Source organism: Phalacrocorax aristotelis, chromosome 6 (genome assembly GCF_949628215.1).
Source record: "Phalacrocorax aristotelis chromosome 6, bGulAri2.1, whole genome shotgun sequence".
Taxonomy (NCBI): domain Eukaryota; kingdom Metazoa; phylum Chordata; class Aves; order Suliformes; family Phalacrocoracidae; genus Phalacrocorax; species Phalacrocorax aristotelis.
This window is the reverse complement of record NC_134281.1, coordinates 15,668,578-15,685,099: the sequence shown is the minus strand read 5'-3', so window position 1 is coordinate 15,685,099 and position 16,522 is coordinate 15,668,578. Positions and strand designations below refer to the sequence as shown.

General features: G+C 34.5%; 1 protein-coding gene across 2 annotated transcripts in view; it reads right to left on the bottom strand.

Moving 5' to 3' along the window:
* Positions 1-16,522, bottom strand: part of ERC2 (ELKS/RAB6-interacting/CAST family member 2) — a 474,805-nt gene that overhangs the window by 84,416 nt on the left and 373,867 nt on the right. For both annotated transcript variants that reach the window (XM_075096173.1, XM_075096174.1), the window contains exon 15: positions 12,631-12,778. In XM_075096173.1, coding sequence (XP_074952274.1) covers positions 12,631-12,778 — 148 coding nt within the window. The remainder of the gene's footprint in view (positions 1-12,630; positions 12,779-16,522) is intronic.

Here is a 16,522-nt window from a genome sequence, read left to right as displayed (position 1 = left end):
AAGGCCTACAAGCTATCCTGGAGATATCCTGTGGTCTAATTATTAAAGCGTGGAATTTAAAATCTAGAGACCCGCATTCTAGTTTTGATTCTGCAATGGCCCTTGCTGTCTTCAATGACACAGAACCTCTGTTTCTTGCAATCTCACTCTCTGAAAATAAGCATGCTAATATTTCCACAAAGCACTTTGAGATCTTCATGTGGCAGATGTTTGTTCCAATCTTCCTAAATTTTACTAATAAATTATTTAATCTGGGCTTTTTCCCCTAAGACAATAATTTTAGAAAACAAAAATAAAATCTTGTTTTAACTTTCAAATCCAGAAGGTAAGGATCTAAAATATTGTGTGCTTAAGACTATATAGTTCACCACGTTTATCCAGAAATTGCATAAACTTAGTGGAATTAGCCTGGATTTAATGAAAGCATGTGTAACTGCAATTGGTTTTCCAGTATGAATCCAGTACTTCACGCCTGAATTCCATTCGCTAAGGGTTAGCAAAATGTTTGCTAATTAAGCCAGGCCTGTACTTACTCTGTCCAAATAAAATCAGTTTTCATGTCAGAACAATATTTTTACACATTCTGTGAAAACTGTTATCATTTGAAGACAAGTGAAGAATCTCTTATCGTTTCTACTGTTGCACAACACAAAAGTTGCTAAGTGCCATAAAATACAATTTATAGCTCATTTGTTACTTGATAAGTTACAGTTAATTAAATATTGGACAACAAACACTGTACTTGGCCTCAAACATCCTTAAAGTTCACCAAATTACATTCATCACTCACAATCTGTTAAAGTGCTATAACAGTTTGCATGAAATGAAGACTTTACAAAAACAGCATATATTTGTTCATTAAAAAATACTAAGTATTCCACAATGTACACTGTTACGCTTGTTTAACAGAGGAAGACAGTATTGAAAATTAGCTACAAAAGGCATTTCAGAAGGCAACACAGAATGCTGTGTTTCTAAGTAACACTTATGTTGACTTCTAAGACCAAAGAAGTCATCACAGACTGCACTGAAAATTAAAATTAAATGCTGTGTAAAGCCTGTGTTTCTAGAACTTGATCAATTTCACCACCTTTTTATTTTTTTTTAACTCTTCAGCAGGTTTCCATTCATTTCATTTCTGTTGTCTGAACATCATCAAGTATTTTTCTGAGATCAAAACTAACAAGTTCAAGTTCCAACCTTGGAGCCTCTAAAAAACATGTTCAACATCACTGTAATTTAGTTCCACCCTCTTTTGAGCATGTCAAGCTTACTAGAGGTACATGCATCCTGCATAAGTGATTTGATAACAAGCCAAATAGTGAGCTTAATTTGCCATCAAGAAAAGAGATTTGAGATTCCATTGCAAACTCTGAGTTGAAACTTCTTTTAGTTAAACTTCTTGATATACTTAGAGATTTTCAAGCACTGTTTCAGTAATTATCTAGCTGAAGCAAAAAAGGTAATTCCAAGGCTATTATTGTTCAAAAGCCTAACCTTGAGAGTGCTCTCAATTCCTTTTAATGTTAGCACACTTCTTGAATCAACACATGATTAAATGAGACAAATAGTTAAAATATACCTAGCAACTAACTATGTTTTTGACAGAATGACCTGTGTCATTTTTCCACAAGCTGAAGAATTTGTTAATCGGCCGTTGCTTTGAAGGGTCTTTTGCCAATACTGGAGCTGCATGGAAGAAGTAGACTTCAATATTCTTCAATATACTTCAAAGTATTCCAGAGCTTGTACTACTTATGCTAATTATTCAGGCCACTTCTAACAACATAATATGAGCAACATAATGCTAATTATTTCCAAAATAAATTATACTTTTGTCTTCAATTGTTAGAAATATATTATAATATTCAGTTCAGGCTTTTTTGTTGTTGTTGCTTATGCAGTGAGTTTTTAGACACCAAAAAAATTCCAATAGAAAAAAACTTAAGTCATGAAGACTATATGTTTGCAAGCACTCATCAGTAACCAAAAGAAACAAAATACAGTATGGTAACTAACTAGGAACTCCAGATGCTAAATAACTATCATAATCATAACCGTATGGGTGTTGGAATGCATCACTATGGGGTAGAGTTATATTTTACTGAGTGCTTTAATTATACATTTTCTTTTTATAACATACCTGTAATGTAATCTATTCTTATATTCTTACTTTTAACAGTATTTTAACATGGGTTTTGCTGCTTTGTTTCCCACCTCCATTGAAGAACACAATTAATTTTTTCCCTGTTAAAATTCCAAACAGGCTAATAAGCATGTTTTTCTTTTCCTGTTACAGTATATGACTTGCCTTGGAAAGTGTGAGAGACAGGATACATACAGGCTAAAAGTGTGCATGATGGCTTATTGGAGAAAAGTTTGGCTACTCCTCATTTAACTTTTTTTTTTACCTCATTAATGATATGGCATTGCGTATGAATTAAAGAACACAATAAATTTTTTATGCTAAGAAAGCATATAAATATTTCTTTTTCTCATGTATATCTAGTTATGTATTAAACTTAACTCATGTGATGTTTTACATTAAAATCTTGTAATTCTTATCATTTGTAACATGCATGTAACCAGAACAGTTGTTCTTCAGGCCCTGTCTGCCCTCCCAAGTTTCACAGGACAGAGAATAGGGTCTAAAAAACAGTACTGAGTGTTTTCCAAGTTTTCATGAAATCCAACCTTCATCCCAGGTGAACTACAAAAGCAATTACTGGTCAATTAGATACTCTCACTCCTGGTGCAGCAATGGAAAGCGGCTTCCAATGCAGATCTTTTCAAAGACTTGGATCTGATAATTTAGTGCTGAACGTGAGCACAGAAGTTTTACATATATTTCAATTCTTTTTTAATTACAGCACTATTTAACTGATATTAACAACCGTTACACCTGCTGCTTTGCAAGACTGACTCATCCTGGAAGAAGTTAGAGCTCATAGTAAGTCTCCCTCTTCACGAGCTGAAGGATAACACTCTCACAAACACCAGCTGGGATATTAGACACTTGGCAGACCAAGACAGGCAGCAGTTCCAAGTGCCAAGCAGACACTTATCTAAAGTACTAACACCAAATTTCATCTTTCCTGACACTTGTGACTGAACAAAGCTATGTTCATTTGAACATGGTCCACCTGACTTTTTAGTTGCGGTCTCTGCATTTACAGTTTGTGTTTTGAAGTCTTTTTAAGTTCTGTGGATTAAAAGTATGGCTTGAAGCACAGGAAATATCTTGTAATAATACAGAATACTCAGTAATGTATGGGCTAAAGTCATGCTAAAAGTATTTGTCTGAGTCCCACTGCTAAACTTGGTAATTACATTGAAATATGTAAGAACATAGACACAAAGAAGTGGGTTAAAAAGCATAATTAAAGCTCTGAAACTGTAGCTGCCTGAGGATATCTCAGGCCAGGTACTACTAAATGCAGACAAGCAACGTAAGAGGAAACAGTTCTCTGGGGTTTTTTTTCTTTTTTTTTTTTTTTACAACAGGAAATAACTCATTAAAAAGATACTTCCCCATAATAATTATTTAAAACCAGACATGAATCAGAAACTTCAGTAGCTAAACAAGACCACTGAAACTGCAAATCTCTGGTTAGGAGCACTGATTGGCTTTCAGTGTCCTTAATATCTGAATAGTTCATTTCAGCTGTAATTTTTTGCAGTTTCATTACCAAGCCAAGCTCTCTCATTAGTATCATACAGAAAACATAGCCTAGGTTGAAATTACTACATTTCTTCCACTGTATACAATAAAAATTGAGAGGTAAAAATAAATTTCAACACACTGATGGTAAACATGAATATGGACCACATTGGAGATAAGATCACAACACTGTCTTGACATGCTTTATAGAGACACTTTACCTATAACTAATTTTTGTTTAATGCTAGATTGTAGAAATGATAAGTTTTATCCACCATAACAGGAGCAGAAAAATTTGACAGCCAATTTTTACAATATTTTTTTAATAACTGGCTACTTAGCACTGTACTGATGCACTGATGAAGGGTTAAACTAGATTTAGCTTTAATATCGTGGGTTACTTTGCAGAAGAATTCAAGGACTTGTTTCAAAAATGTCTTATGGAGAAAAAATAAACCAAACAAACAACTTTTTAGCTTGGGAGATCACTCATTTATATAATGGAGATATTCACTATTCTTATCTGAGAATCTTAATACTCATTTTCACCTATCAAGCCAGCCAGGTCAAAAACTACAGAAGTTCCAGTCTTAATATACACTTTATTTTATATCTGCATTGTCTACTTTTTCCATTTAAGACTTTCAGTCTCAGAGGAGTTCAACCGTTTCTCTGAACGAAGTGAGTTACAACAGCTATAGCTATTGCAAGATCCTTGTATAAGTTCACAATGAGATTATCACCATTGAAAAAAGGTGCCATTAGACACAGCCATACTTAAGATACGATATAAATTCTTCAAGAATGAAAAAACTCTGACCAGAGAGCAAACCAAAACAGATTTTAAAGCAGATCACCAACTACAAAGCAGGAAAGGACTTATGTACCAAGCCTGTGATGCCTTCGGGGCCTGACTGCTCCAGGCTACAAGGCCAAAAGAAGCCCCCTTCATTGAAAAATGTGTAAAAATACCAACCAAAAGAATTTGGATTTCTGAGAGCGTAAGGAGGAAAAGCAATACCGTATCCAGCTATGACCTGAGCCCTTCAAATTTAATAATCTAAATTGTCAGATCTTACTGAGAATATGTGAAGAGTGTGTCAGCATTGACAACATTTTCAGTATTTTTCCAATGCAGAACATTTCTTCTGAATTAACCGATTTGATCAGGCAAAAGCTATCAGCTACACACACATATTCCCTTTCTTTCCTTGTGCTACATGGAGCCTGCTCTGTTAAGCTATAGGGAGAAGTGGCACTCTGCTGTTTCACCCCTACACTAATCTGTCCACACTGGGTTTATATCCAAGCTGCTTGTACTTGGCAAAATTGAGAATTACAGATTCAGATTCAGAAATACAGATTGAAAATTCAGATTACAAATGAAGAGAATAAAACCCAACGTTAAGAAATGTAGAAATATTGCCTTAGGATATTTCTCATTAATAGAAAAGTATAAACTACAAGGATTCTTAAGACAGTAAATAAATTTAAGTTCATTGAATGCATGGGCTGCTTATATTGATGTCAATGGGATCTAAACAGACACATTTAAAATCAGAGATTAATAGCCATTTTGCTACATTGCCTCAAAATTTTTAACGAAAAAATAAGCAGACTGATTTTCCGTATTCGACAGTTCAATATATAAAGTTACCTCCCCAAAATAAAACAAAGAGCTTGTGTAGCATAACTGTAACAAAAAAAAAGTCCTAAAATTAAGGGTCTCAGATTACTCCTTTGTTCAAAGTTAGGTGCTTAAAGCTTGAGCAAGACCAGTATTATGAGCGATAATAAACAGTATAAACAGAAGAGTGAAAAAAAAAAGCACAGTGGTCAAATATGTTTGCAGTACCCACATAAATGGCTTCATTACATGGATTCTATTTACTGTGCAGTAACATTTAGACTCAACAGTACAATAAATCTCTCTCTGAAGCAGACTGTGTAAATAACAATAATAATAATCACCACCATCATCATGTATTCTGTGCTCTTATAATATTGCCACCTGTGAAATTCAAGGAAATCAGAAATATTAGCTTAGTCTGACAACATCAGAAACAGAAGCGATAATGTTTAGGAACCAACACAATACCAGGACAGTGCTACCGATCACAAGGTCTAAAGATGATAATGTCTAACGGTAAGATATTACTAATAATTTCTAACAGTAAGAAAGCATTGCAAGACTTCTTTGTTCCCACACTTGTTAAGCATTGGAGGGCTTAGATGCAATTAATTAATGCACAGTGTTGCAGAAGAATATATTGGGCTGCCAGAATAATCATAATCACAACAACTTCTTACCCTATTCTTTTTCTTATATAGTAATATAAACACTTTCAATATCATAAAATACACAATGCAATACAGCTGAATTAATCTAATGGGGAAAATATAACTTGGGGTGTTTTGTTATTCTTAAGTGCTTGATGCCACCACCATAATATCACATTAGCGCTATTTGTGATGTACTTAACTAGAACAGTATATGTAATGCAACACACTGATTTCAATTCCATTTTACTCCTTTGCTGCCGAAAAAGTTCTTTGAAATATTTGGGTGTTAATTAGTATGAAATACTTCTATGTATTGCATGCAGGAGAAAATATTGCTAGTGGTTAATTTGCTGAGAAACTGTGGTTATATAGATTTTTAAAATTCCTTGATTGTTTCTCAATGTTGTTTCATTAGCAATATGTTCATGTGATGAAATATAGAGCAGTGAACTAATAGACTAGAGAAGACTGCCAAACACCAGCTTTGCCTCTGGCCAGAGTATTCTGTACACCTGCAGTCTTGAAAACACTGGAAAGGTTTCCAATTTCATGTTTTGAAAAGAAAAATAAAATGCTCTCAAGGAGTTAGAAGATCTTGCATTTTGGCCAACTCCACTTACGTTTTTGGCTCTATATCCCAAAAGCAGAAAGAGGCAACTGGGAACTTTTCTTGCAGTATCCAAGTTCAGAGTGAATCAGTAACATAGCAGTGTCTTCTGCTCTTACCAAAGTCTCCTGAGATGTTCTAAAAATGGACTTTTAGCTAATCATTTAATGAAAGATTGCATCACTATACAAATTTCTCTTAAAATAGCTGTCTCAGAATTCTCAAAAGGAGTCTTGGCCAGGGTGATTATAAATATTATGTAATCATTCAGCCAAGCCCTCGTGGTGATCTTGTTTAATACTGTATTTCTGAAAGGATTTTTAAGCCTACTACAAAGTTCTGTGGCTCTCAATATACAGCATTTGGTGTATGAATCAAAACAATTCCAGTGGTTCTGTTTTTCTGGGATCGCATTACTATGCTTCCCATTTATTTAAACCACTAAGCAATAAATATTTAACCAACAGACTGCAGCTTCTAAATTGTATTTAAATCATTACAATTAAATACGCTTATTTCTTATGGGAAGGTGTTTCCAACACAGAGGTCATTAATACTACTACTAATTTTTAGGTGGGTACACTGTGATACAAATAATTTTCCTAGGTTATCAAAACATAATTTGATAAAACCTGCGATATTACACCAGCACGTGAGATAAAACCAATGTTTTTCTTCCAGATTAGAAATAGCAGGAGTTTTACTTAAATCACATAGTCACTATCCATAAAAAGACTGCTCAACTCATTCACATAAATAATATTTTTGTCTCTAATAGATGTACATCTGTAGCTTCACATTTAAAATAAATCACATATGTTCTCATTCCCTTACAAAGGCGGTATATTTAATTTCTTTAAGATGTTTAATTTTCCTTTTCAGTGTGAAGAATTGTGACAAATTACTTCAAAATCGATGTCTTGGTAGTTTACAATCTGTTTGACGTTCCCAAAGGCCAGAAAAATTAGAATAGGAAAATTGTGAGAAAGGCTTTCAACAGCATATTTGGTGCTAGGAGCATTATTTAAGTCATTAACTATTTAAAAAGAGAAAAATCCCTGAAATTTGCAATTGAGACTTCTTTAAACTTTCTTTTTTGAACACATTCTATTTCTGGTTTAATTTTATTTTAGTTTAGATTACTATTGGGATGTCCTTTGTCAGTCTGCAGGCACTGTTCAGCAATGGAAATCAGTACATTTGTCAATGTGGAAAACATTGATATTTTATGACTAAAAATAATAATTGATTAATTAAAAAGAAAAGGATGCAGGTGTCTTTTTGAGTTTGGGGGGAGGAGCACATTTGGGAATGAAATACTTTGCCTCTAAACTGAGTAATAACTGACTTCACTGTTGTAAGAAAAACCACATTTAAAAACCCCAGAACTTCAAGTTTATAACATGGGTACACCAAGATGAATATTCATGCCTAAGCAGGCAGTACACTGTATTTGTTTTATCTTTGCCAGAATGGTATGTTTACACAATGGCCTATTACTCCTAGATACTGAAAATCTCTTGGTACTTTTCTTCCTGTCATGGAATTTTTCATGCCCATTGCCTGTAGCACAATGTTAATATTCTTCTGAAGCAACTCTAAGGAAGCTGATGGAGAGCCAAGAAGCTTCCAGCTGAAATACAAAATATACCAGGTTCCTTTAGGATTCTACCAGAGTGATTAGAAAAGTTTTCCACAGTGTAAGTCTGTGGTAAAAGCAGCTACATTTGCATTTAGGCAATTCAATCTCAGTGCAAGCCTGCAATACATTACAACACAGCTATATAATCTCTTTTTCTGGCCTTAATCCAACAACAATAAAATTCTATAAGTAACCTCAATGCTTTGGGTTACTCCATTGAGTTTAATAGAATTGGCCTCCTGAACCTTTAAGACATCTACTACATACTGTGCCCTATTTCTTTAAATATAAAGCAGGCTTTTGATGCCTACAATTACCTCACATGGTGGGAGCCACCACAGTTTTTGTACAGCATTCTGAGTACCAGTAGATGAATTTGCAAACATTCTGATGTTCCAACTAGGCAAGTACCTATAAATGTTCTGAAGTATATCCATTAAAACCCTTCCCTTATATTGCAACACTCATTTGGCCTCATCAGAGAAACAACAGTAGTTGGCCCTCTCCTGCACATGGAAATATTAAGGAGGAGCATTCACATTTTTTATATGAAAAAAAATTCTGACTCTAGGAAATAGACTTTCATCAATACGATTTTCCAGAGTAAGACTCTGACTTCCCTTCTCATGCCTCAAAGGGCATTTCATGGGAATTTCATGTATACAACCAGAAATCTTGGATTCTGATGAATTCACATACATGCCTCTCCTTCTTTCTCTCTTTCAAGAAACAGCTTTTGTAGCTCTTTCTCAAAAAAACCCCAAACTCTTTGTACTTACTCTTTCGTATCAGCAGAGGACTTTACAAGCTACAGTGATCCTACCTCAGGTACTGAAGCTACCAACTCAATAGCAATAGCAAACCAACACACTAGGTTTGGTATATAATGTGCTTTTTTAGGTATTATCCATTGCAATAATCCATAGTACAGCATGATTTGAAACTGCTAGATATACGGAATTGGAGTTTATCAAATACATGACAAAGTCTAGGATGCCACAGAAAGAGACTGCAGCAGAAACAGTAACTCAGAGAGTTTCTGAGATAGAAAGAAACTTCCCAAACAGCAAACAAAAGCAAAAAGCAAATCAAACTGCCAGATGTATGATGATGCAGCATGAGGGTTGAAGTTTCACAACAGCTTATTTAGGCAAAAGTGATTCACCTGTCTATAAAGATCACAAAATAAAATTTGATTGAAATAATATTTTCTATTTCAAAGAGTAAGGCTCATCCTCACTGAAGGCTAATCTCAAATTATTGCTTCTTTACTAAAATGACAAGCCTTTGTAAGACAAGACGTTCTTGGGAGACATGCAGGACATAAGGAGAGCAGATGCAATTAGAAGCTCAATTGCAGGACCACATGAACTCTGCAGTATAACGAGGACAATAAAACAAGATTCTTTAAAGAAACTCCAGGATGTTGCTTCTATATGAGCTTTGCTGACATCTGTAACAGTGCATGTAGATTTCCAGGCAAGGTGAAATTATGTTCAACCAAATTTCTAACTGCAGTTAGCACTCTAAAATAATTACAAATTATTTCCCAATAGCTTGACTACATGATTTAAGACATAATCTACTTTACACTGCTTTACACTGCAACAACTGCCCTTCTGTTTTGCAGGTCTAACACAATGGTGAAATGAAAGTCTGCTTCTGAAGAGAACACTTCTCAACAAAATTTGGAGAACATTAGAAAGAGCACAGGAATTGTAAAACAAAGACAGAAAAATAAGTGGAGTAAACCAACTTTTTTTGAAACACTGCAGAAAATATTTTTACATTTAATGAAGAAATCTCTTAAAATTCATGCACCTGTAATAGTAGAAATTTTGTAGCATCACAGAACAAATATAAAAGCATTTTTCATGTTCAGGAGATGCATTATTTGATATGCAAATGAAGAATGGGACTTCCTCTAGGACATAAATATATCAGAATACATGTCTGAATTGCAGACGCTGAAGGAGATTTTTATCATTGCCCACCATTTGCCTCTCAAAGCAAAAATTCCTCCTACAGTATAAAAGAGGATTGGATTTGGTGGCCTAATGTCTAGCATTATCTAGTGAGTAATCTTCTAATATTTATATTAGAATCACATTAGGCTGGAGAAGTTGGGCTTTTTTCTTCTTTCTTTCAGCAATATAACAACTGTGGAAATGGGGGATGGGACAAATAAGGGCATAAGAAAAAATTTGATTCTGTAGCTGGTCATTCACTGAAGTTCTAGAGAATCAGAAGTAGATTGGGAGACAACATCTCTCAAAGAAACTGAGGAACAGGGTGGATATATCACAGAGTGTAGAATCTGTCACTTCCCCACCGCTACCCAGCACCGTCATAGCAAGGAAGAGTAGCACTAACAAGCCTTTGTGTCGGATGCACAAAGCTTTGGGGGTTGACAGTGGTTCTCCCGAAAGGGATTAAAAAAGTATGAATGATCTCTACGACCTCTATTATCAGATAATTCTTAAGAGTAATAAAGTGGTGACCTAGTTAAACCACATTCCTGTTCCTGGTGTCTCTTTTTTTTGTGGTGTCTGAGATAACAGGGAGATTATTTTGGCATCAATTTAATCTAGTTAAATAGCTTTACTGAAGATCTTTATCACTATAAATAATGGAGGTATTTGAAGTATTTGGTTACAATTCTAACTGGTTATGCAAAACAATGCTTCTCTAGCAATCCTCTTCTGCTGTTCCTTCACTCTGTCTGAGGAAAGTTATGAATGTTTTGAACACTTTCCAGCAATAGCTTAAAGGTACAAACCCAAACAAAACAAAACAAAACAAAAACCACCCCAGTTTGCCCAAGTCTCTGATGAGTATTTTTAAAATATCCATGACGGGTATCATGGAACATGGCAAAGTGGTGTATTCACTTACTCTTCAGTAATGAAAGATGAAGTTGAAAAAACAAGATATCTAGAAGAGAAAATAATTGCCTTCTCTTTTCCAAAGCAAACCAAAACAAAAATCCCTAAAATTATTTGGAATGTAACATCATCTGCTCCAATGCAGCACAGAGGATGAAGTACTAAAAAGCATAAACCACATCTGCCTATTTAGCATACAAAATTTGGGTGAAATGTCTCCTGGCCAGCTGACTGACCTGACACATGAGTGCATCATGGTTGGAATGCCTGTAATGAAGTCAGCATCACGAATGGATGATAAGTTCATGCTCAAGGGCTGTATCCTATTTTTGCAGATCTGTGGGAAAAACCTATAATGATTAGATGTATGAGGTCAGAGTTGTTGGGAATTTAGCACAGCATGAAGAGTTTTCCTTAACTTTCTGTTATTGAGTGTATGGAGTTCTACAGTATGTAATGCATGATTCAGAATAAAGAATCATAACATTGACTGTGTAGTATGTCCTGAACTTTATTATTATGGCATGCTCATTTGTAAAGTGGCACACTGCCTGACAGTAGAGTGGTTACTTTAACAGGCTAAGGAGACCAGAATGGTTTTGCCGATGGTATTCTCCCCCTCCTCAAGCAACAATCACAGAATTCAGTAATGTCACACAAAGGAAAGCATCAGATACAACACCTTCAGACTTGGTCTGAAAACATCTTTCTCATCTTTTTCTGAAAGAGGAAAAGTGTATAACAACAAACATGACACACAGCACTGGTCTATAGTACCTAGGTTATCTGAATATCCATTTTCCTCTTGCCTACATCACCTCTTCTGGCTATGACTATTACCTTTTAAAAATCAGGGGAAGTAGCCACTGCACATTATGCAGAGTTTTAAATGTTTTAATTAGACAGAGAAGAGACCTATGTACTGGTTGTGGTACATGTGTACTGTGTCTAGTATCGTTATTTTCCTCATTGATAAAGCAGAACTTAAATTAAATTTGCTTGTGATAAAATCTATTTCTAGAGTTTGAAACTACATGGTTTATTTATTAAAACCTCAAATGAGGTTTATGTCAAAGACAGGGTGGTTTTTACTCGTTTGAGAATTTATTTTAAGAATAATCATGATTTCCAGATAACCACTTAGAAAGCTTGATATCTTTTGAAAACACAATTATTTTACAACAGATAAGGAAATAACTGAAGAGAAGAAGGTTAGAAACAGTCAACTGAATTGATAGATCTTGCTTTATGCCAAGGAGCATCTGCTGTCCTCTGTCTCACATCATGAAGGTTGGAAGGTATATGGCGAGGGAAAACAGAGTGTATTGGCTGCATATAATATGAGCCAAGCAAGCATGCAGCTAAATACTTAATAACCATAGAGAAGCAATACAGAAACACTTTCATTGAACACCTCCTACCTTTTGTAACTGCTGTCACATGTCAGACCTGGCTTGAAGGCTTTCATTTTGAGGTTAAAATCAAATAGTACAAATGAAAATAATGACAATTTTTTGTTGCCATGAAAATAAGAAAATTAATATCTCCCTACCTGCTGTTTTAACTGATGTACTAATCTGTCTTTCTCTCGTTTAAGAGCCATTACTTCGTCTTGAGTCTTCTTTTTCTTTGAAGCTGACAGTTCAAGCAAGGCAATGTTTGCATCTTTTTCACTGATTGCAGCAAGCAAAGCTTCCTGTCTGATAAAATAAAATAAATATAAACTGTTATATTCTTATTAAAAGAGAACATGTACTACTATATCATACTGCATAAGATGTTTCTTTTAACCACCACGAGAACAATCAATTACCTTCTGAACACTCTAAATAGCAAACATGGTCAAGTCTAATCAAATAATGAAATAAACTGAGTAGCCAAAAAAGTTCTCTCTATAGATTTTTCATTATTTAACTATTTCATAAAACATTTACCTCAGTCTATTTTACGCCAATATGATATTTAACAATATTTCTGTAAAATGTCTTGCTTTTAAAATTCTTTGATATTCATTTTTTAGAATTAACCTTCCTGAATTCTAGAATATTTTACATAAATTTGTTGTGAATTATTCAAATCATAGAGATTGAATAATAAAAAGCAAAGTGATACAGATAAAACTTCTTTTTATATTATCCTGTTAATTTGGTACCATAGAGACCTCAGCACAGATATCTCTGGACATTTTCCTCACATTTACTCACATGTTTTCCTATGGATTTATTATTATTCATTGTGTCACCACAGTACTATAATTATAGAAGTAAAATATAACATCTAGAAAAGAAGTTCCTTGATCTTATTGTTCATGAGGAAGCTTTTCCTTTGGAATCTTGACCCCTCAATCTCCATAAAGCAAACAGAAACTTACCACACTCAGAAAAATATACAATTACATAGAAGCCTGCGGGGTCACATCATAAATAGTTTGTGAGGACACAAGACAAAGGTAATTTTTACAACATGCAGTTGGAAACACAGATCTTGCAGTATCTTATTATTTCTTATACTCTAAAATGCTCACGTTGGCAATGCCATAATCTACCCCTTATTTTCTGAAATAAAAGAAATATATTCATCTTCTGCAACGCATTCAATGACTGACTATGACTTATCAGCCAAGAAAAAGCATATAATATTTAATAGCTTTTAGAAAAGAATGTGTTATGGCCTATGCCTTTTCCTAGAACTCTATAAGATCAATCATTAAAAAATAAAGGTGGATAAATGAGCCATAAATTAACCTTAGGCTCCAACTGCTAATAAATGTAAGAATACAGCTCATGAACTTCATAGAGTCAAGGTGAGCTAGAAGTTTGGAATTCTCACAGTCCTTTGGCTTGCATTAAAAATGTAAAGAAAGTTATTTAACTTTTATTTCAAAGCTCCTAATGTATTAGTGTAAATATTTAAAGGACAATATTTCTGATGGAGTCAAAGAAAAACAACTCATTTATTTTACTCCCAAAGTTATGAGACATGGATCAATTTCAGATAAGCAATTGCATTTTATTCAAACACTTAAATAGCCTCATCTACTATGCTGTCTTCTTCATTCTAATCACAGTTAAATGAGAAAAGCAGGCTCAGAGGGGATCTCACTACCATGTACCAGTACTTAAGGGGTAGTTACAAAGAAGATGGAGACTCCCTTTTTACAAGGAGTCACATGGAGAGGACAAGGGGGAATGGACACAAGTTGCTCTTGGGGAGATTCCGATTGGACACCAGAGGGAAATTTTTCACAATGAGGACAGTCAACCATTGGAATAATCTCCCCAGGGAAGTGGTTGACTCAGCCACGTTGGACACTTTCAAGATTCAGCAGGACAGGGTGCTGGGCCATCTTGTCTAGACTCTTCCTAGAAAGGTTGGACTAGATGATCCCTGAGGTCCCTTCCAACCTGGGATTCTGTGATTCTGCATTTAAAAAGGATGCCATAATTCTCTAACAATCTTAATTTAAATGAAAGCTATTAATTACTTTTTAAAGTATTAAACAGGTATGTAATGGGAATTTATCAAAGGGTCACATATCCATAATGCTAATCTGAAATGCAATATAGGTATATTGTTTTCTATAAACCTCATAATAATGCATAAAACTTGTTGCTTGATAATTTGTAAAAGACTGTTGGCATTTTTATGTGTTGTGCCCAAATACAGTATCAATTGCTTAACATTTTCATTAAAATCTTAACTTGTTAATGCACTGTAATAGAAGAAAGCCAACTTGCTACTGTATTCAACAATTCTTCTCACCCTGCAGAAAGCAAAGAATTCATGTACCATATAAAATCTATGCCCTCTTTAGAGCATCTGGCTCAAACAAGAAGAAAAATGTAACACAGTTTCAGTTTTTTCTCCACAGTACCTTTGACATACAAGCCTGTACTTTTCTGTTTTAGAAATGGGTGCGGTTTTTAGAAAGGGGTGGGTTTTTTTCAGGGATGATAACAAGCTTTCCGACAGAAAGTGTCAGCAACAGGTATTCCATGACTTTAAAGCCAAAGAAACATCATATTACATTATTATGTAAAATATTCTTCTAAATTAAATAAGATTAGGTTAGTTCCTCTACAGCTATCTGATAGCAGACTCTATTAAAATTACAAGGAAATGTTAGTCAGAAGTTTTGATGGTATTCCAGTGGTTTGCATCAAGAAACATTTTTCAATTTTTAAATTCCATCAAGTAACAATTTTGTTGTTATTTGAACATTATTTAAAAAAGGTTTCACAATGTTCCTCTAGTTTTCAGGATACATAGGACAAAGATTTGCCTTGTCTGCAATTAACACCAATGTGATTAAATATGAATATTTAACTTATGGTAATCATTGCTGTAAAGTAGGAACCTCTGGTAAAAAGCAAAATATAAATCTATTTATACCATAATTATTAGTCTAAAGTTATACTTATTTAATAACTTAAGATTAACAGTGACATAACCATCATGAAACCAACAGACTCAAAATGAAAATAGGTAAAGAAATCTACATCTCAGAATTTCCAAGGTTTTTAAATATATTTAGATTAATTCTTAAGTTATGTAAGTTAACTCCATCCCAGCCAGACCTAATACATCCGCTCATCTAATAGCAAATTTCACTGTAAATACGCTCCATCTATGCAGTTGCTAATGATATATAAAGTCATTTCATTATACATTACATACTACAGCTGTAAAAAGGCACAAACAGAATATAAGTTTTTAATTGCCTTGAAAAGAACATGAAGCTATACTGAAATTTTAATTCTCCTCTAAAGTTTAGATTATTTCACTGCCTCAAAACTGGCAGTGAAAACACCACCTCACTAGTGAGGAATGGAAGTCAGAACTACTGAATTATTTGGTATCATTTCAACATCTGGTAATGGGATTCACTCACATCCATCCTTTTTGATTTGCCAGCCAAAATGATCACACGTTCTCATGGTCATAACTGTTCAACTGTGCTTTAAAATAGCAGATGAGGTAAAACCTTCCACAGGAGAGGAGAGTCAATCAACAGACTTTGAAAAATCTCCACTCTGGATTCTGCAGCCCCAAACCCACAAGATTTTGCACATCCTATCGTGCTTTTTCTCAGCTGATGGTGTTGAGGGATTACTAAAGCCAACCAGAAGTTATGAGAATGTTTTTGCAAGGGAGAGCTAAGAAAATCTGTTTTCTCTATTGTCTTGTGGCTCACAAGGTAATTCCATCCAGTATGCTACTTCTCCTATCTTGGGAAAATATTTGGGAAAATATGTAACTAAACACTTAATTCCAGGAAATAATAATTCATACCAAACACTTCCAGGAAATAATGGTTCGCAGTCATCCGAACTAGCTGCTGCCCTAAATGCTCCACTGAGACACCCTAAGGTTTTAATCAAACTCACAGCACATACACAAGTTTGAAATTGGCCCCCCAAAATTATTGTCAATATATATTTTTA